The 21,512-nt window shown below is 46.2% G+C and overlaps 1 protein-coding gene across 1 annotated transcript in view; it reads right to left on the bottom strand.

Moving 5' to 3' along the window:
• Positions 1-21,512, bottom strand: part of UPF1 (UPF1 RNA helicase and ATPase) — a 443,827-nt gene that overhangs the window by 164,874 nt on the left and 257,441 nt on the right. The window contains 1 exon segment of the mRNA XM_029614488.1: positions 7,757-7,970. Coding sequence (XP_029470348.1) covers positions 7,757-7,970 — 214 coding nt within the window.

The following is a 21,512-nucleotide window of genomic DNA, read 5'->3' as shown; positions in this document are numbered from 1 at the left end:
TCTCACAGGACAAGCAGATGGTAGTCCTCACATATGGGTGAGTACCGAGCTGAGGATGCCCAAGAGTGCACCAAATGCACCCAAGACGCGCAAAAGGCGCAATGACTGGGATGGAATTTGGAACGGAGGGCATCCTGAAACCCGTAACGGGTTGGTGGAAGGGTGTTGGGTAGTTAAACCAAAAAGAATAAGAGTAGATGGACTGGCCAAACATGGAGCATACCAGCTAGTCATATCTAAGCAGTAATGGGCTGTGAAGGTATGGAGAGAGCTCCAGGTTGCAGCCTGATAAATATGTACAAGCAGCAGCAGCCAGGGGAAGCTATTGAGGCTGGGACGGACGCAACAGAATGTGGTTACACACAGTGTTGTAGTGAAATGCCTGCTGGGTAGGAAGAGAGATACAGACCATCAATTAGGAGGAATAGGTCTGTTTGCCCACTGGAACTCACAGCTTGACCTCTTGCCACAGAAGGAAAGAGTTAGGTGGAATTCCTAAGGAGTGTAATGCAATCTGGATAGAATGCAAGTGCACTATTACTGTCCAAGGAGTGGAAAAAACCCTCTCGCTTTGGTGAGAGACAGGTGTTGGGGAAAAATGGGCAGAGTATATTCTGAGTAAGGTGAGATGCAACGTCTACCTTAAGAAGGATATGAAGTTGAATACTTAAAACCACTCTGTCACGGAGGAATGCAGGGTAGGATGAGTATGTAACAAGGTGTGTAACTCACTGACCCTGTTGGCAGAAATGACATTTATGAGGGAAAGAATTTCCCATGCCAAACTGTGAAATTAGAGGAATGGAAAGGCTTGAACGGAGAACGTATGAGACTTATAAGCATGAATATAGGTTCCATTCCGTGACTAGTGAAAAATGAGGCAGCTTGATCAGTGGATAATCCATGGTAAGCTGACTCAGAAGGGGGTTTACCTTAATCGGGTATCTCCACTCCCAAATGATACACCAACTGGAACAGGGGTGTACCTATGTGGAGGATGTCTGGGGAGCAAATCCAAGGGAGCAAGAGAAAAAAGAGTGGTATAGAAAAAAGAAAAAGGGGTAATACCCTTTTGTATGCGTCATGTGGTAAATCATGCCATTTTGAATGGTAGGATTTATGTGTGGAAGGTTTTGTGATGCTACCAGTACCTGACAACATCGGTGAGTCTACGATTTGTGACTGACTGGTGAGAAGGCGAATTGGTTACTGGTGTGATAGACTGAGAAGTATGGGAAGCATACTGGTCTCGGCCAGGACATGGGGTCTGAGAAACAGTGAACCCCGTCCTGATTCAGCATTAGAAGAGTGCTGGCTATGAGAGGCAGCTGAAGAGACATTTAAGAGGCCCTTGATGGAAGAAAGACGTCTTATGGGAACGCATTGGAACATGTGTAGGGAGTAGAATCTGTGCACCGTATGGTTCGATTCGGAGGCAGAGGGCAAGTTCAGTTGACCTCAGCGCTAGAAGATTTTTCTCGCCACACATGTAGTCCGAGACATTCGAGAGGATGGAACCTATATGGAAATGTCTGTTAGTACGTTCAGTAAGTGTCTTAGATAAGTGGCCCGAGGATGCATAGAGTGAGCAAGGGCCAAGGGTAGAGCTCCGCAGCTTCCTTGCAGAGCAGCTAAGAGGTTGTGCGTGCTTATGTGTTGGAAAGCACATTGTCCCTAAGCTGCCTGTCTGTATGCACAAAGATTTGTTGCAGAGGCAGTATTGGAAGGCATAAGGGTATAACTCATGGCTACAAGATCCAGGAAGTTTATGTGAAAACTGTGCCTGGAGCGGAATAGACACATATTGGGTTGAGAAGATTTTAGGTCAAACTTACAATACTGAGTAAATGCGAGCATGAGCAGGATCAGACTAGGTTTTGGTTCTAGATCTGCAATTTGGATGGACGAAAACGGTTGAACAGCTTAGACCCACTGATAATAGAATTTCACTGAATCTAACCCATAGCAGTTTTGGATCTATGAGGAAAGTGCATAGTGAAAAAACCCCATAGCCCGACAATGAAGAATTGAGGGGCTGAGGTTATGGAATATGCGCGCAGGGACATGTAGGAATTTATTAGAATGTCCTGCGCGGTTGCTGGACAGGAAGGTCATTGTGACTGTGGTTTCCAGAAGTGTTTGTATAAGGGATTTATGGCAGTGACAGTAATCCCAGATAGTAAATTTATAGTGAGTCATGAAAGAAGTTAGAACTCCTTGCGTGGACTGACAGTGGTTATGCAGCTGTCCATGCAAGGAAAGCGTGAATGATGTTGCACTCTGTAGAGAAACAGCAGTCACCGATAGTGATTCAATGAAATACCCCAGTTACCGAAGCTGGTGCAACCGGCAGAGCTTGGGATTGTAATATTGTTGACTCACCATGGAGCATATAGAAAGATTAGAGGTAATGTACTTACTACGATATGGAAGCATGGTGACTAGAGATACCATTTTACCTGTGCCTTCTGAAGAAAGTTGGTATTTCTGAGGTCCAGGATGGGCGGAGAGAAACTACTTTCTGTTGCAAGAAAGAATAGTGTAATTAAAACTACCCAACCCACCTCCCTCCTGCGCTTGTAGCGTCTGGGGAGTGTACCGGGAACCTTGGTACAAAGAGGGGTGGCCGCTCTGATATCCGGCCAGTTGGGAGACCAGGAGATGTCCAACTGGAGGGGCTGATGTAATCTGGATATCATGTAACCTCCCACAGGAGCGTGAGTGGTAAAGTCCTTACCCGCATTTCTGTGTGCCTGTACAAGGAGACATCGAGACCTGTCATCAGGCTTCGAGGTGGACTTGCACTTGAGGTAGTATTTGCTGGATCTCGTGTTTAGCAGATCAGCGAATGCATCTGGAACTTTGGTTCTGAATTAGGAACCAGAAGCCAGTACAGAGCCCCCGTTGCTGAACATGGGAGGATGTCCTGATGCAATCCCAAAGAAATGATAGAGAGGTTCTCTTGGTATTGTGGCTGACATAGCTGGCATAGTGATATGTGACACTAATACAGTTCTTGAAAGGTACATGACCTAGAACTTTTCGAACCATGTGGCCCAAATTAGAGAACACATCTCAATGGGAATGCAGCAGAAGCGGGTACTTACCATCCGATTAGGATCACCGAAGGACGAGCCGGTGAAGATTGCTGGCTCCGTGGATTTCAGGAGTCATCGAGGGTAGCCTGTCGGACATAGACGCCCGTCTCAACTCTGATGCCTGGTATGGTAGCACAGGTATGCAGGAGACAGGCTGAGTGTGGCTGGCGCTACCAAAGTAATTTTGTGGAGGGCCACAATCCCGCACCGATCTCTGTGGGGCACGCCTCGGGAACAGGGGAGCCATCTTTGGCTTGTGAACCCGGCCCTCGTCGCAGCGGCTCGATGTCTTGTGACGCCAGTGCAGAATTCTTTGGAACTCGTTCCGGTGTTTCTGGAGCACCAAGGACTGCCAGCACGGTCCAGTTCTTCTTGGAGACCTGGAGCAAGCAGCCTCGGCTCCGGAACAGAAGAGGGAGGCAGAGGCATAGCCGGAGGGACCACCTTTACAGACGGAATCGTGGCTCCCAAACCCCGATCAGGTGAGGGTGGCCTCGATGACCGGGTCGCAGGATTGGTCGGGTGCCTTTCCTGGATGGGGCTTCTTCGTTGGTGGCTCGGACGGTGGCGAGGTCGATGATTTCGCTCCCTTGACGGTCCGAGTCTTACGATGCCAATGGCGATGTTTCTCCCTACGATCCCCTTGATCCTGAGGGGGAGTAACGGGCGCTGATGGCCGTGAAGACGTAGATGGCGGACGGTCACCGGACGGTGGTCGATGCTGGTGCGACGTCAACGGTGCCGGTTCCGATGACATCGATGCAATGGACGGCGTCGGGGTGTGAGCACGAAAGAGGAGTCCGATCTTCTCCATCCTTGCCTTGCGACCTTTGGGTGTCATGAGGGCACATTTGGTGCAAGTCAGGACATCATGCTCCCGTCCTAAACACATTACAACAGACGCCATGAGGGTCTGTGATAGACATGGTGCGAGTACAGTCCAGGTACCGGTGGAACCCCGATGCCATGGTCGTAGAAATAATCGAGCCGCGGGGTGAACGACGGCCAGCAGGCCGCAAGGGCCAAACTCGAAAAACTGTCGAAAAACTGTCAAAAAACTTACCGGAGTACAGCGGCTAAAAAGAAGTTAGAGGAGGGACCCCTGTGGGGCCATTTAATGTTAGTTAATTCCGTGAGGAAATTCCTGTCAGGAATCTCCACAGAGCTCCTAAACCGCGAGGCTACTGCAGCGCAGAAAAAAGAAGACTGAAGGGGGACCCCTGCAGGCTTAGTGCCATACTGGGCATGCCCAGTAGGGGCCAGTCAAAGTTCTGGAAACTTGATGGAAGTTTTCCGTGATTGAGCTCCATCCTGTGATGTCACCCATATGTGAGGACTACCATCCCGCTAGTCCTGTGCGAAAGACAAAATTCTTTCTTTTTTCTTTTTAATTCCAGCAAAAAACGGCAGCACAGAAGCAGTCGCAGCAGCGAGGGAAGGGAGGGCCCAAGGATAAAATACAAATAGTTCTAAGAAAGATATATATATTTTTTTTTTTAAAGAAACTTGCCCGGCAGGGTATGGGAACTGGTCCTCCTGGGGTGAGTGAGCCGGGCTCCCCAATATCACCTCCAGTGCTGCTGTACAGTGGCACCCCTAGCCGCAGCTGCCTCTAGCACCAGGGGGGATGGTCTTCTCAGGACCTGGCAACCCCCTGGGAGGCTGAAGAAATCCTCTTCGTCCTATTTTTTTTTTAACTTCCTATTCCCTGTCTAATTTTTGTTTTCCTTTTACTAAGTAATCAGTACAGACTGTGGGTTTTTCACCTCCACCATCTGCTGGAGACAGAGAAATAATGACGGACTCTGGGTGGCACCTTAGTATATAGGGCAGAATCTGTCAAAACTTCTGTCTCCATCTGTTGGAGGGGAGGCAAAACCCAGGAGTCTGGACTGATCCGGGTACATACAGGGAACTGAGATTAAACTTCTGGCTGCAGCAGAAACAATAATTAGCTGCAAAGCAGGTAAATCACATTAATTCGCCAAGAATTGGCCAAATCAGAATGCAGACATACTTTCTCTTTACCAACAAAAACAGTAAGAGTAAAACAAATTGTCTTTGGCTCGCTTCACTGCAGGAGCATGACCACATTATTTTGCTGCTTTGACAAAGTAAAAGGACTAAATTGAAGACAAATTCCTCTTCTTTTCTCCTTAAATCTTTCTTTTTTTGCTAGAGTAAAAACTAAAAACTCCCATCCAATGGCTGGAGGCAGAGAACACTGGTTGAATTGGTTCTAAACATCACATGTTCTAGTGATGTCATCCACAAAATATTTTTTATAACTTTGCCTCCATTTGGGTTGGATGGGAGGATATAACCCTTAGGTTTGGAACTGGTGGAGCAGATGGTAGAGGAAATAACTGTTGAGGAGCTGCTGAGGAAGCAGAAAAAGAACTAACGAAGGCAGCGAAAACACTGAGGGGGGGGGGGGGGGTAAAATCACACAGCCATGCAGAATTTCAGACAAAATCAGACTGAGGGGCTCATAAGGTAGTATGCATGCAGGAACCATTGCACAATGCTCAGTAGGGTTTTTACTAAGCTCAGATAGATAGGGCCAGTCACCGCTGTCAGATGACATCAACTATGCATTATGGCTAACTTAGCCATGCTTGTCAATGGAGAAAAGATACATTATACATTACATTATACATTACAAGATACATGTATACATTATACATTACATTATACATTACATTATACATTACATTATATGTTTAAAGTTGTAACTAGTTAGTTTCGCTTATGCTTATTAGATCAAGTTTCTGATTTGTTCCATGTAAACTGCTACACGGCAGTAGTTATTACCGTTTAACTGTGAACCGGAGTGATATGTATTGTATACAGGAACTCCCGGTATATAAAATCCATAAATAAATAAAATAAATATAATAAATGGCTGAAAAGAGCCCTTCTAGGCAGTTCAACATGATCATTTCTCAGGGTCTAGTCCCTACCCCCCCTTAAACTCGCTATTCTGAAACCCCTACTAAAAAAACCAAATCTGTCACCTGATAACCCAGCCAACTTTCGCCCCATAGCAAATCTTCCGATGATCGCCAAAATCTTGGAAAAAATAGTCAATAAACAGCTTTCTGAATACTTGGACAACAACAATCTACTCTCGCCATCTCAACTAGGTTTTCGTAAATCTCGTAGTACCGAATCCCTCCTTCTATCACTATCAGACAATATCCTCAGGAACATTGAAAAAAAAACAATCCTGTCTACTCATCCTTCTCGACCTAACGGCGGCATTCGACACAGTGAACCACGATATTCTCCTAGATCGCCTCTCAGAAATTGGCATAAAAACACCCGCCCTCAGTTGGTTCTCATCCTTCCTCCAGAAACAGGTTCTACAAAGTTAAGGTCAACAGCAAAGAGTCGCCTCCGTTCAGATCCCCACTCGGAGTCTCACAAGGATCTTCCCTGTCTCCAACGCTATTTAACATTTATCTTCTCCCTCTGTGTCAACTCCTTTCAAAACTCAATCTAACACACTACATTTACACAGACGACGTACAATCCTCATACCAATTAAAGACTCACTACACAAAACCATGCTTTATTGGAATTCGTGCCTGCTATCCATCAACAACCTTCTAGTAAAACTTAACCTGATACTCAACTCCAATAAGACTGAGTTCCTACTCATCACCCCAGAAGGCAACCTCCCAATATCTAACACAAACACCTTAGCCCTTCCATCCCTATCCCCACAGGTCAGAAATCTTTGAGTCATCATCGATAATCAATTTAACCTCAGAAGTTTCATCAACAACACTGTTAAAGAATGCTTTTTTAAACTCCAAGTCTTAAAAAGGCTAAGACCCCTACTACACTTCCAGGATTTCAGATATGTGATACAAGTAATCATTTTCTCGAAAATAGATAACTGCAACTCATTGCTGATAGGTCTACCTGCCAACACTTTGAAACCGTTACAAATGCTACAGAACGCCGCAGCAAGGATTCTAACAAAATCCAACAAAAGGGACCACATAACACCAATCTTAAAGAACCTACACTGGCTCCCAATCAAATACAGAATCCTATACAAGATCCTCGCAATCATACACAAAGTCATCCACCACTCCATCCAAATCGAGCTCACGATCCCATTACAGCTTCACTCTACCTCCCGACCGAGGAGACAAGGCCAGAGAGGCACCCTACAAGCACATCCTGTCAAAACAACACTAAGTAGAAGAACTCTATCCACCGCAGGCCTTTACATTGGAATTCACTCCCACCAGACCTCAGACTCGAACAATCGACACCAACCTTCAAAAAAAGACTCAAAACCTGGCTGTTCAACCAAGCATTCTCTTAACCCACCCATGTATATACAAGACATATGTATATAAATTTACTCTCCCTGTTCATTATTAGTTTTTATCCAAGTTAAATCACCCTGTTCTATGTAAGACATTATAAACTAGTCTTTATATTGTCATTATATTTGTTGAAATGTGAACCGAAGTGATTAGTAACTTTGTTACCTGAACTGCGGTATATAAAACTGTTAAATAAATAAATCATTTAAAGAAAATATTCTAAAACTAGTCATTTTAGGTTTGTTAAAGACTTTGTTCATTTTCTCATTGCTCAGCCCCTAGACTGATGGTAACAGGGCAATAATACATTACCTGCAGTAACTCCATTCTGAAGAGACCCCTCATAGAAAATATTAGAAGGGAAAGCACTGAGTGCAGGATGCATACGGTACTGAACTTGAAGACGAATTGGACGGATCCCCAGGACCACAAGTCTCTCAAAAAGGGACTGAGACAGACCTGCCTTTGCAGCTTTCTTGCACATCACCACAGGACCTAGCTGGCAATGATCACCTACCAGGATCAACTAGGGAGGGGGGGGGGGGGGGGGAGAGAAAAAAAAAAAAAAAAAGAGTCAGGCAAAATCAGGTATCTGTTATTCAACAGTGCAAACAGTATAGTGTACAGCAGCAAATTTATACACTTAATATGTACTGCTGTAATTAAGACTGAAATGGCTCTGATATAACACTCAAATATCAGTGTGAGAGAAAACTAATCTGAAAATTTTAATTCACTCCGAGCACACAGTTAAGGATTTATTCAGAAAGACTGTTATGCAAACTAACCTGTACATATCTATATGCTGTCAATTTTCTATTACTTTAAAACCAATAAAGAAAACAAAGTAAAAAGAAAAAAAAAAAAAAAAAAAAAAAAAGAGGCATTTTGCCTTAACTACCAACAGGCAGATGCAATACAATGCACTCAGCCTAGCTCACAGCTTGATGCATGCTTTCGACGCGCTAGAATAACTCCTGATGCAATAATAGGATTAGCGCCTCAAACATGCATCCAAATAGCTGCGTAGCTAATAACGCTCATCACATGTAAATTCCATGTAGATGAGGCTATTAATCTGCGATGCAAGAAACTGCCTAAGCATTTCCTACTACCATGAGAAAGTTAACACTTTCTAAGAGGCAGGCATTATACTTCACATGGATAGATTGACCAAAGCTCTCCCCCACCAAGGACTGGCCCGATAGGCCAAATTGTCCATGTCAGACCCAAAGGCTTTGTACCTGAAATGGCGGATTCTGAGGTCCATTCGATAAAAACAGCCCTTGCCAGACCCCAAAGCACAGGGCACTTATTTATTTACTCCTTCACTTACTGCCGATTGGTGCATTCATTGTCACATGTCAGTGAAAGGACCAATTCCCTTTCAAAAGCTGCCCTGAAAGGGGATTTTTCCTTTCACTGGCATTCCTGGTCTGGAGAGGGGATTTGGGGTCTGGCAAGGGCTGTTTTACCACATTGATCTCCGAATCCGCCATTTCAGGTACAGGGCCCCCAGGTCCGACCCCGATCGCTTGGCCCATTAAGCATGTCCTTGGGGAGAGCAGAGGATTGGTCAGGTCAGCTGCTGGTACTGCTCTGGGCACCCGATGCTTTTGTGGGGGCACAGCCACCTCTCCTGGGCGTCCAATGTTTTTGAGTGCTAGGGTCGCACAAAATGTACCTAGCGCATCTTTTTTACTGCACCAGCTCATTTAAATATTACATCGGGCGCCCAGGAGAGATGGCTGTCCATGTGTTAGGAAAATGGATGCTCAATAATCAGCACCTGTTTTACCGCGCATGATACCGCATCGGCCCCTAAATAGGAAAGCAGCGTTGACTACCTGTAAAAGGTGTTCTGTGAGGATGTTAGTCTTCAAACAGGTGTGACCATCAGATGGAGCCAGATGCGGAAAACTTATGTCAAAGTTTCTAGAAATTTTGAGTAGGCACATTGAGCATGCCCAGCAAATCCTATACCACACATCCACACGGGGTCCCTCCTTAGTCTCATAACAAAGAATTAAGATAAAATTTAAAAAAAAAAAAAAATAGAAGAGATTCAATGCCATGGGGTGGCAGGTGAGGACAAATATCCTGCTGTCCTCTGAGAATACCTGTTATAGGTAAGCAAAGGAAAATTGGTTCTTACCTGCTAATTTTCGCTCCTGTAGTACCAAGGATCAGTCCAGATTGCTGGGTTATGTCTCCCTTCCAACAGATGGAGCCAGAGAAAAGCAACCCCTAAATATAATTGGTGTGCCACCTGCGATCCTTCAGTATAATCAATATTAAAACAGAATGAATTAAACCTTCCCTATTTATTATTTATTTATTTTATCTATATATCTTTTTTTTAAATAAAACAATAACCAGCAAAAACTATGTATAAGTGCTCGTGCGAGACTTCGAAGATGCCAAAATCTGTAATCGAAAACCACAAAACAAGCTGAGCGGACTCTCCTGGATAATATCTCTCTGGGCGGGCGTCTGGACTGATCCTTCGTACTACAGGAATGAAAATTAGCAGGTAAGAACCAATTTTCCTTTCCCTGTACGTACCAGGATCAGTCCAGACTGCTGGGATGTACCCAAGCTGCCCTAAATGGGGTGGAACCTCGAGAGTCCCACACTAAGCACACTGCTGCCAAAGGAATCCATATCCAGAGCTCAGACGTCCAAACTGTAATGCTTAGCAAATGTGTGCAAAAGACTTCCAAGTAGCTGCCCTGCCCACGATGCCGCTTGCGATCTGATAGAATGAGCCTTAAGACCATCTGGCACTTGTCGCCCATGACATATGAACTTTGAAGCAATAGAGTCCTTTAACCATCGGGCAATGGTAGTCTTAGAAGCCTTACACCCTTTGTTTGGACCGCTCCATAAGACAAAAGGATGATCAGACAGTCGAAAGGCATTAATCACCTCCAAATACCGCAGGAGAATCCATCATACGCCCAACTTCCTCATATCCTGGCCCTGGGAACTCTTATCCACCTCCGGAAAGGCTGGTAACACAACAGACTGGTTGACGTGGAATGCCGAGACTACCTTTGGCAGAAAAGAAGCACAGTCCGAAGCGAAACTCCAGAATCCGATATTCGTAAGAACGGATCTCTACATGACAACGCCTGAAGTTCCGAAACGCGTCTGGCCGAACAGATAGCCACGAGAAACATCGTTGTAAGAGTTAAATCCTTCAACATGGTCCGCTTGATAGGCTCAAAGGAGAACCGCAAAGTCCAGGGAGCACCAAATTCAAACTCCATGAACAGACGAGAGAGGGAGCAATTTTAGATCTAATTCTCAGTGGAGAACAGGATTTGGTGAGAGAGGTAATGGTGGTGGGGCCGCTTGGCAACAGTGATCATAATATGATCAAATTTGATTTAATGACTGGAAGGGGGACAGTAAGCAAATCCACGGTTCTCGTGCTAAACGTTCAAAAGGGAAACTTTGATAAAATGAGAATAGTTAGAAAAAAACTGAAAGGAGCAGCTACAAAGTAAAAAGTGTGCAAGAGGCGTGGTCATTGTTAAAAAATACTATCCTAGAAGCACAATCCAGATGTATTCCACACATTAAGAAAGGTGGAAAGAAGGCAAAACGATTACCGGCATGGTTTAAAAAGGGAGGTGAAAGAAGCTATTTTAGCCAAATGATCTTCATTCAAAAATTGGAAGAAGGATCCAACAGAAGAAAATAGGATAATGCATAAACGTTGGCAAGTTAAATGTAAGACATTGATAAGACAGGCTAGAAGAGAATTTGAAAAGAAGTTGGCAGTAGAGGCAAAAACTCACAGTAAAAACTTTTTAAAATATATCTGAAGCAGAAAGCCTGTGAGGGAGTCAGTTGGACCATTAGATGACCAAGGGGTTTAAAGGGGCACTTAGAGAAGATAAGGCCATCGCAGAAAGATTAAATGATTTCTTTGCTTCGGTGTTTACTGAAGAGGATGTGGGGGAGGTACCCGCACTGGAGAAGGTTTTCATGGGTAATTATTCAGATGGACTGAATCAAATCACAGTGGGTTCGCACTCACAAAGCGGGGAGTAGCTGGCTTGTTATGGCGGTTACTACCCCAACCAAATGTGCCTGATACTTCACTTTCGATGCACATCCAGCATGGCTCTCTGCTTCAACAGCATGAGAGAAGACCGATACTTCACGCATATCCAGCATAGCTCCCTGCTTCAACGGCAGGGGAGAAGAAAAACAACCAATAAGGGCTGTATAACATAGTCTGGGTAAAACAAATAAGCATGGGTGTAGCTTGCTTATTGCGGTGGCTACTACCCCTAACTAATCAAGCTAGATATTTCACTTGGATGCAGCTCCATCACTGCTCTCTACATTAAAGGTGGGGGTGGAAGGGAAATAGAATCAAGAGCTAAGAGAAACAGATAAGTATGAGAGAAAAAATGTGTGAAGCTTGCTGGGCAGACTGGATGGGCCATTTGGTCTTCTTCTGCCGTCATTTCTATGTTTCTATGTAACCTAGAAGATGTGGTAGACCAGATTGACAAACTTAAGAGTAGTAAATCACCTGGACCAGATGGTATACACCCCAGAGTTCTGAAGGAAATAAAAAATGAAATTTCAGACCTATTAGTAAAAATTTGTAACCTTTCATTAAAATCATCCATTGTACCTGAAGACTGGAGGATAGCTAATGTAACCCCCATATTTAAAAAGAGCTCCAGGGGCGATCCGGGAAACTACAGACCGGTTAGCCTGACTTCAGTGCCAGGAAAAATAGTGGAAAGTATTCTAAACATCAAAATCACAGAACACATAGAAAGACATGGTTTAATGGAACAAAGTCAGCATGGCTTTACCCAAGGCACGTCTTGCCTCACAAATCTACTTCACTTTTTTTGAAGGAGTTAATAAACATGTGGATAAAAGTGAACAGGTAGATGTAGTGTACTTGGATTTTCAGAAGGCATTTGACAAAGTTCCTAATGAGAGGCTTCTAGGAAAAATAAAAAGTCATGGGATAGGTGGCAATGTCCTTTCGTGGATTACAAACTGGCTAAAAGACAGGAAACAGAGAGTAGGATTAAATGGACAATTTTCTCAGTGGAAGGGAGTGGGCAGTGGCGTCCTCAGGGATCTGTATTGGGACCCTTACTTTTCAATATATTTATAAATGATCTGGAAAGAAATATGACAAGTGAGGTAATCAAATTTGCAGATGATACAAAATTGTTCAGAGTACTTAAATCACAAGCAGATTGTGATAAATTGCAGGAAGACCTTGTGAGGCTGGAAATTTGGGCATCAAAATGTGGACAAGTGCAAGGTGATGCATATAGGGAAAAATAACCCATGCTATAGTTACACAATGTTAGGTTCCATATTAGATGCTACTACCCAAGAAAGAGATCTAGGCGTCATAGTGGATAACACATTGAAATCGTCGGTTCAGTGTGCTGCGGCAGTCAAAAAAGCATACAGAATCTTGGGAATTATTAGAAAGGAAATGATGAATAAAACGGAAAATGTCATAATGCCTCTGTATCGCTCCTTGGTGAGACCGCACTTTGAATACTGTGTACAATTCTGGTCGCTGCATCTAAAAAAAGATATAATTGCGATGGAGAAGGTACAGAGAAGGGCGACCAAAAATGATAAAGGGAATGGAACAGCTCCCCTATCAGGAAAAGACTAAGAGATTAGGACTTTTCAGCTTGGAGAAGAGACGGCTGAGGGGGGATATGATAGTGGTGTTTAAAATCATGAGATGTCTAGAACGGGTAGATGTGAATTGGTTATTTACTCTTTCAGATAATAGAAAGACTAGGGGGCACTCCATGAAGTTAGCATGTGGCACATTTAAAACTAATCGGAGAAAGTTTCTTTTTCACTCAACGCAACTCTGGAATTTGTCGCCAGAAGATGTGGTTAGTGCAGTTAGTGTAGCTGTGTTTAAAAAAGGATTGACTTAGATAATAACCACCGCTATTACTAGCAATGGTAACATGGAATAGACTTAGTTTTTGGGTACTTGCCAGGTTCTTATGGCCTGGATTGGCCACTGTTGGAAACAGGATGCTGGGCTTGATGGACCCTTGGTCTGACCCAGTATGGCATGTTCTTATGACAAACCGCCCGCACCAGCGGGTGTAAATGTTTAGCTCCCCTCAGAACACGAGCAACATCCGGATGTCCCGCGATGGAGGTACACTCCATCTTACCACGTAAGCAGCCTAATGCCATCACTGGGACCTGAAGTGAACTGTATGCCAAACCTTTCCTCAAGCCGTCCTGTAAGAAGGCAAGAATGTGTACTATCGTGGCCTGCCGTGGGGACACCTTTCAACCCACTGCACCAGGAATCAAACACTTTCCACACCCGAACATAGGGGAGAGAAGTAGATGTCTTTCGTGCGTGCAGAAGGGTGGTAATCACCGCCTCTGGATAACCTCTCTCTCTCAATTGCCTCCTCTCAGAAGCCAAGCCGCTAGACAAAATGATCCGCCTGATCGAAATATACTGGACCCTTTGCAGTAAATTCGGTAGGTGACCCAGATGCAAAGGGTCCTCCTACTGCTAGGTTGATTAGATCCACAACCTACGGCCTTCTCGGCCACGCCGAAGCCACGAGAGTAACCGGTCCCCGGTGGGATTCTATTCATCTTAAAACCTTTCCCACCAACGGCCAAGGAGGAAACACGTAGAGAATGTCGGGAGGTCATGGAAGAACCAGGGCATCCACCCCTTCCGATCTGTGCTCCCTTCTGCGACTGAAGAAAACGAGCCGCTCTGGCGTTCAGCCGAGTCGCTATCAAGTCCAGTCGATGTTGCCGGGATCTAGCCGCTGTCGGCTGAAGAAGTCTGCCTGGACGTTGTCTACTCCAGCTATATGAGATGCCGCTATGCGGGTCAGACTGCATTTAGCCTACACCATGAACTTGTCCGCCTCAGAGGCTACCGGCCGACTCTTTGTACCCCCTTGACGGTTTATGTAAGCCACGGTGGACGCATTATCGGATAGAATCCGCACCGCCCGGTGCCGGACAAGCGGGAGAAATTGGTGAAGTGCTATCCGAACCGCCCTGGTTTCCAACTGATTTATGGACCACTTGGCCTGCTGAGGTGTCCACTGACCTTGTGCCAAGCGGGACGGACAGACCACGCCCCAACCGGTCAGGCTGGCATCCGTTGTCACAATTAACCACTGGGGACTTTCCAGGTCCACACCATGAAGGAAGTGATCCAGGACCAATCACCCTTCTAGGCTGGCCCTGGTCGGATCCAGTAACGGCAAGGGCAGGTAGAACTCTTCCGACTTGGGATACCAACAGGAAAGCAACGTCCTCTGCAAAAGTCTCACATGAGCAAAGGCCCAAGAAACCAACTCCAGGGTAGACGCCATAGAACCAAGAACTTGTAAATAGTACCACACCTTGGGCAAAGGAAGGACCAACGGACGTCGACCTTGAGCCATTAACTTCTCCATCCTCGCCAGAGGCAGTGAACCCTTGCCCTCAGATGTGTCGAAATGTGCTCCAAGAAATTCCAATTGCTCCCGGTAATTCCAACATCTGGGACGGAGCCATCTGGCTCTTGGTGTAATTGACGACCCAGCCTAGCGAATGTAGACTGTGGAACACTGACTGCACCGCAACCTTGCAAGGCTATTTAGATTTCGCTCGAATGAGCAAGTCGTCCAGGAAGGGAGGAACTAATATCCCATCGTGCTGAAAGCATGCTGAGACTACCACCATCACCCAAAGAGTGGGCCAGCAACGTTTCATAGGGTAGATTTAGCCGGAGCTCCTTGCATGGCAGAATCCCGAGCTGGTCTCCGGTCTCGAAAGGAATGAGACCAGGACTGCGACCCCGAAGAGGGAGTCCTGTGAGGCACCGGTCTAGTCTGACAACCACGTCGTTGCCCTCTGAACCGGGGCCGCTTAGTGTTGGAGGTTCTGGGGGTCCGAAGACTACCTTCCAACAATTTATGTACCCTTATCCACCCCAAGCGATTTAATGATATGGTCCAACTCATCTGGGGCGGACCCATCAACGTCCCCGTCTCCATCCCCAGGGAGAAAGTCCTGCGACCCATGGTCCGGCGCATGAGAAGCTAATGACCCCGAGGAATTAACAGCTGTCTGTCCTGACTGGCCCCTAGAGGGATCCAACACCCCTAATGGCCTGGGGACCTTCGCTGGTGTAGGTCCCTCCTCCTGCCACTCAGCCTCCGCTTCTAAAAAAGTTTTGGGTATTAAAAACACAAATTTAGAAGAAAAAACCTGCTGTCTCTTTAAACCTAGAAGAAAAACCTGCTGTCTCTGTAAGGTCCCCCTAGGGGAGGGGCCACATCGGGAGGAGAGGCAGGCTCTAGGTTGGCTGGTCGCACAGATTTAAATTAGGTGTAATGAAAGTACAAAATCAGTAGTAAAGTAAGAAGGGGCTTTCCCTGGAATTGGAAGAGAGGGGATATTGTCCTAACGGTCCAGGATCAAATCTGGAGAGCCCACGGGGCGCAAAGCCTGAGGGGATTGATGAACTACAGAATCCCTTCCCCCGTCCGGCAAGGAAAACAGGCTTGATTTGTGCAGCAGGCCTGCTCTCCACATGTGGATACAAAATGGAGATCGAGGCATAGGGAGGGAGGGAAGGAGGGAGAGGAGTTGCCGTGGGAACGGCCAAGTCCTTCTGTCTCTGGCTGCTGCGAGTGGGAGAGAGAGAAAATTGCCTCTCCGCTCCTTGTACAGTGTACTGATTAATAAAAAGTAAAACCTTTCCTCTTCCCCCCCCAGACAGCTTAAAGTGACAGAGGAATTTTACTTCTCTGACAGTAAGACCAGTGACAAGAGACCGGAGACATGAAGGTTCACAGGAGTCTTAAGTGACAAAGGAACCTGAGGCATGAGACTTCCCAGGAGTCTTAAGTGACAGAGGAATTTTATTCTCTGACCAGAGACCTTAGGCATGAAACTTGTCAGGGTTCTCCACGGGGAAAGGACTGGACCACCTCTCCCCCTGCACCTCTTCTTCCCCCCGTTGGGAAGGCAAAAAATCTGCCATTCCCGCAGCACGAGGGGATCCTGAGGCGCTGGATCCGAGGGCATGGGAACCCCCCCCGTCCAGAACCGAGTGGGGGAGCAGAGGCCCAGCTTTCCCCGGGTCCTGCAGCCGGGCTAAATTGTTTAGCCAGGGCAGGATACTGTGCTTCCCAGTCAGCCTCAGCTTGCATATATATGTCATGTAGTAGAAAGAAAAAATTGAGACGAAAATGGTGCTGCCCACGTAAGGTCCCCGGCCCCCCCCCCCGAGGCAAAAACAAGGGAAGGTCTGGATCTGGCTGCTAATCACGGGGCTGTTGAGGGCTCAAAGAAGGCGGGGGGAGAGAGAAGGGAGATCTCCTCCCCATGAGCCTTGTGCAGCTTCAGAACCCAGAGCAGGCAAGATGGCCGTCGCACCCGTGCCGTGCGGGTACGAGACAGGCCTCTGCCTGCGAGCTGCCTGATCGCTCCTTGAGCCGCGCGGCAGGGAAAAAAAAATCCCACTGAGAAAATCAGCCTCTGTGAAGGCCCCCCCTTGCAACACGACCCACGCAGCATTAAAAGCGTGCGAAAAAATGAAAGGCAGCTGGGTGAAGTAATCCACCCCCTCCGGAGGCTCGGGAGACTACAGCGGGCTAGGGCTGAAGAAAAGGTCTGAATGACTACCCTTTTAAATGTGCCCTTTTTTTGAAATTTTTTTTTTTTTTTTTTTTAATCAGCCACCAAGCAGGGGAAACACCTCCCTGAGACCTTAGTACAAGCTAGCACACACCAGAGGAATATTATCATCTCTGGGCTTGTATAGAAGGGGGGAGAGTGACCGGCCCACCAGTAAATACTCCCCCCAGCTCACCGGGTAGGGAAACAATCTCCGGGTAAAAAGGCATTAGGGCACTGCCCTGCCTTGCCTGCCCATCAGGATGCTATCAGAACACTTGCCTTTTCCTGACAGCATTTATTATTATTTATATAGATTTATATCTTTTTTTTTTTTTTTTTTTTAAATCAAGATTGATCTAGCCAAAGGTCTAAGGGATATCTCAAATGCCAAACCTTTACCAATGTACAGGATTACCACGGAATTTGACAAGGAACAGGACCGCAGGTTATGCTTTCCGTCATCTGCTGGAGCCAGAGAAATACTGAAGGATCGCAGGTGGCACACTGGTATATCTAGGGGGTGCTTTTCAGCTTTTCTCTGGCTCCCATCTGCTGGAAGGAAGACATAACCCAGCAGTCTGGACTGATCCTGGTACGTACAGTGAACTCTGCTTTTCCCCCCGAGAACAAGCACAGTGGTAGCCCTCACAAATGGGTGAATAGCAAAATTGCTTACCTTGTAATAGGTGTTATCCCAGGACAGCAGGATGTAGTCCTCACATATGGGTGACATCAGTAATGGAGCCCTATATGGAAAAACTTCTATCAAAGTTTCTATGAAACTTTTGACTGGCACCAGAGTGCCTACTGAGCATGCCCAGCATGCCATGATATTCCCTGCCACAGGGGTCTCCCTTCAGTCTGTTTTGTAGCAATTGGCGTTAGCCAAAAATAAAATAATAAAAAGTATCAGACCCAACTCCGCAGTGTGGCGGGTGGGTTTCGTGAGGACTACATCCTACTGTCCTGGGATAACACCTATTACAAGGTAAGCAATTTTGCTTTATCCCAGGACAAGCAGGATGCTAGTCCTCACATATGGGTGATTAGCAAGCTAGAGGCTGAGTCATTTGGGATTGAGGCAACAGTGAAGTATTGTTGTTGAAATGAATCAGCCGAAGATCACAGCAGGTGGATGTAGAAGGAGTTGGGATTACACTGGAAACAAGTTCTTTAAGACGGATTGTCCGTAGGCTGAATCTTGTCTTCCTTCTTTGTCTAAACAATAGTGAGCTGCAAAGGTGTGAAGAGAACTCCATGTTGTTGCTTTACAAATGTCAAGAATAGGTACAGAGCGAAGGTGTGCTACTGAGGCTGACATAGCTCTGACTGAATGTGCTTTTACTCGCCCTTGAAGAGTAAGGCCTGCTTTCTCATAACAAAACTGTATGCAATCTGCTAACCAGTTTGACAAAGTATGTTTTTGCACTGCTTTACCTGGTTTGTTTGGATCATAAGATACAAAGAGTTGACTGGATTTCCTTTGGACTGTAGTGCGGTTTAAGTAGAAGGATAGCACACGTTTACAGTTAAAGGTATGTAAGGCCTCTTTCTCCCTGGTGAGAGTGAGGCCTTGGAAAGAATGTGGTAAAACTATAGATTGGTTCAAGTGGAATTCCGTGACTACTTTTGGAAGGAATTTAGGATGAGTACGGAGGACCACCCTGTCATGTAGGAACTTTGTAAAAGGTTCGTATGTGACAAGTGCTTGTAGTTCACTGACTCTTCTAGCTGATGTAATGGCTATGAGGAATACAGTTTTCCATGTAAGAAATTTAAGGTCACAGGTGTCTATGGGTTCGAATGGGGAACGCATGAGCCTGGCTAATACTACATTTAGGTCCCATTGTATGCTTGGGGGATGAACTGGAGGTTTAAGGTGAGTTAAACCTTTCATAAATTTACTGACGAGAGGCTGTGTAGAGATAGGTGCGTCTCCCAGCTTGTTATGGTAAGCTGAGATTGCACTCAAATGTACTCTTACAGATGAAGTCTGAAGACCAGAGTCTGAAAGATGGTATAGGTAATCTAGTAGTGAGGTAGTGGGGCAAGTGAAAGGATCTATAGATTTCTGAGTGCACCACAAAGTAAACCGTTTCCATTTGTAGGAATAATTCTTTCTAGTGGAAGGTTTACGTGAAGCTATCAGCACTTGAGATATAGTGGTTGGAAGGTTGAGTGGTTGTAAGATCAAGCTTTCACATCCATGCTGTTAGGGATAGGGATTGAAAGTTGGGGTGGCGCAACCGACCCTGATCCTGTGTTATGAGATTGGGAGCTACTCCTAGGCGAATGGGATTCCTGACTGAGAGGTCTAGCAGTGAAGGAAACCATACTTGTCCAGGCCAGTATGGGGCTATGAGTATCATGGTCCCTTTGTCCTGTTGCAGCTTCACTAGAGTTTTCGTTATGAGCGGTATCGGTGGATACGCATATAACAGGCCTGAGTTCCAATGGCGAGCAAAGGCGTCCCTTGGTAGGCTGTTCTCCTGTCGTAGCAGGGAGCAGTAATTGTTCACTTTGTAGTTCAGATGGGACGCAAAGAGATCTATTGTTGCTTGACCCCAGCGTTGAAAGATCTTGGTTGCTGTCGCTGGATCCAAGGACCATTCGTGTGGTTGGAACTGACGACTGAGGCGATCGGCTATTATGTTGTGGATGCCTGCTAGGTAAGTGGCCCGTAGAAGAACTGAGTGCGCTAGGGCCCAGACCCAAATCTGTACTGTTTCTAGGCAAAGGAGGTAGGAACCTGTTCCCCCTTGTTTGTTGATGTACCACATGGCTACTGTGTTGTCTGTCTGAATCAGCACAGTCTTGTGTGAAAGGCAGTCCTTGAACGCATGTAGCGCATAACGTATAGCTCGAAGCTCTAGGAAGTTTATTTGAAAAGAGGCTTCGGTTTTTGTCCACGTCCCTTGGGTCTTCAGATGACCAATGTGTGCTCCCCAACCTAAAGTGGACGCATCTGTAGTTAATGTCACTTGCGGAATTGGATGCTGGAAAGGCAGACCCTTGAGCAAATTGTTCATTGATGTCCACCAGAGGAGGGAGGAACGCAGTTCCTGCGTTATCTGAATGTGAGTGGACAATGGTTGAATGGCTTGAATCCACTGTGTTCTGAGTATCCATTGCAGCAGTCGCATGGTCAATCTGGCCATGGGAGTGACGTGAACTGTGGAGGCCATGTGACCGAGTAGGGTGAGGCACTGATGAGCTGTAACTTGAGATTGATTTCGGAGAGAGTGTGCCAGGAGAGCGAGTGTTTGAGCACGGTCTCTTGGAAGAAAAGCTTTTACTATGATGGTGTTTAAATCTGCACCGATGAATTGTAGTAGGTGAGGTGGTGTGAAATGGGATTTCTGGTAATTGATGAGAAACCCCAAGGAGTGAAGCAAGTTGACTGTGAGCTTGAGGGAAGTGAGAGCTCCTTCTTGTGTCTGACTCCTGATGAGCCAATCGTCTAGATAAGGGAATACATGCACCTTTTGTTTGTGGAGGTGTGCCACCGCCACTGCCAGACAACTTTGCGAACACTCGAGGTGCTGAGGCTAGGCCGAATGGGAGCACTCGGTATTGAAAATGTTGTCCTTCGACCAGAAATCGCAGGTCACTGGCGATGAGGAGGAAAAATGGGAATGTGAGCGTAGGCGTCTTGAAGATCCAGAGAGCAGAGCCAGTCCCCTTTTTGAAGAAGAGGTAGCATGGTGCCTAACGATACCATCCTGAATTTTTCTTTTTTGAGAAATTTGTTGAGATTTCTGAGGTCTAGGATAGGACATAGGCTTCCGGTTTTCTTTGGAATGAGGAAGTAGCGGGAGTAGAATCCTCTGCCCTGCTGAGGTCCGGGAACTGGTTCTATGGCCCTGGCTCTCAGAAGGGTGGATAATTCTGTTTTAGGATTTTGGAATGGTGGTTCACTGTCCAAGAGGAGGTTGGTGGAGTTTCTTTTGGTACAGTGAGAAAATCCAAATCGGTACCCTTGAGCTGTAATGGAAAGTACCCATTCGTCTGTGGTTATGGAGGTCCAGGTGTGATGGAAAAAGGCTATACGACCTCCTACTGGCAGGTGTGGGAGTGGATTGTTGGATGGCTGCTGCTCTCTGATTGTCTTTCAAAACCCGACGTTGATGCAGTCTGAGGAGGAGGTTGATGGCCTGGCAGGCCTTTGCCTAGACTGGGGACGCTGAGCTGGGCGCGATGGTCTTGCTCAGCTGGTTGGGGGATAGTAGGTGTCGTTGCGGTAGTAAGGTGCCTTATATCCCTTCTAGGAAGTCTCCTGGCCGGGGGTTGTGACTCTTGAGGCAGTAATGAGAGTTGTTTGAGTGGCTCAGTAGTGGTCTTTTATCGTGGCAACTGCTTCCTTAACCTTGTCTCCCAAACAGGT

Source organism: Rhinatrema bivittatum, chromosome 8 (genome assembly GCF_901001135.1).
Source record: "Rhinatrema bivittatum chromosome 8, aRhiBiv1.1, whole genome shotgun sequence".
Taxonomy (NCBI): Eukaryota; Metazoa; Chordata; class Amphibia; order Gymnophiona; family Rhinatrematidae; genus Rhinatrema; species Rhinatrema bivittatum.
The sequence above is the reverse complement of the archived record's forward strand: the minus strand, read 5'-3'. Positions and strand labels throughout refer to the sequence as shown.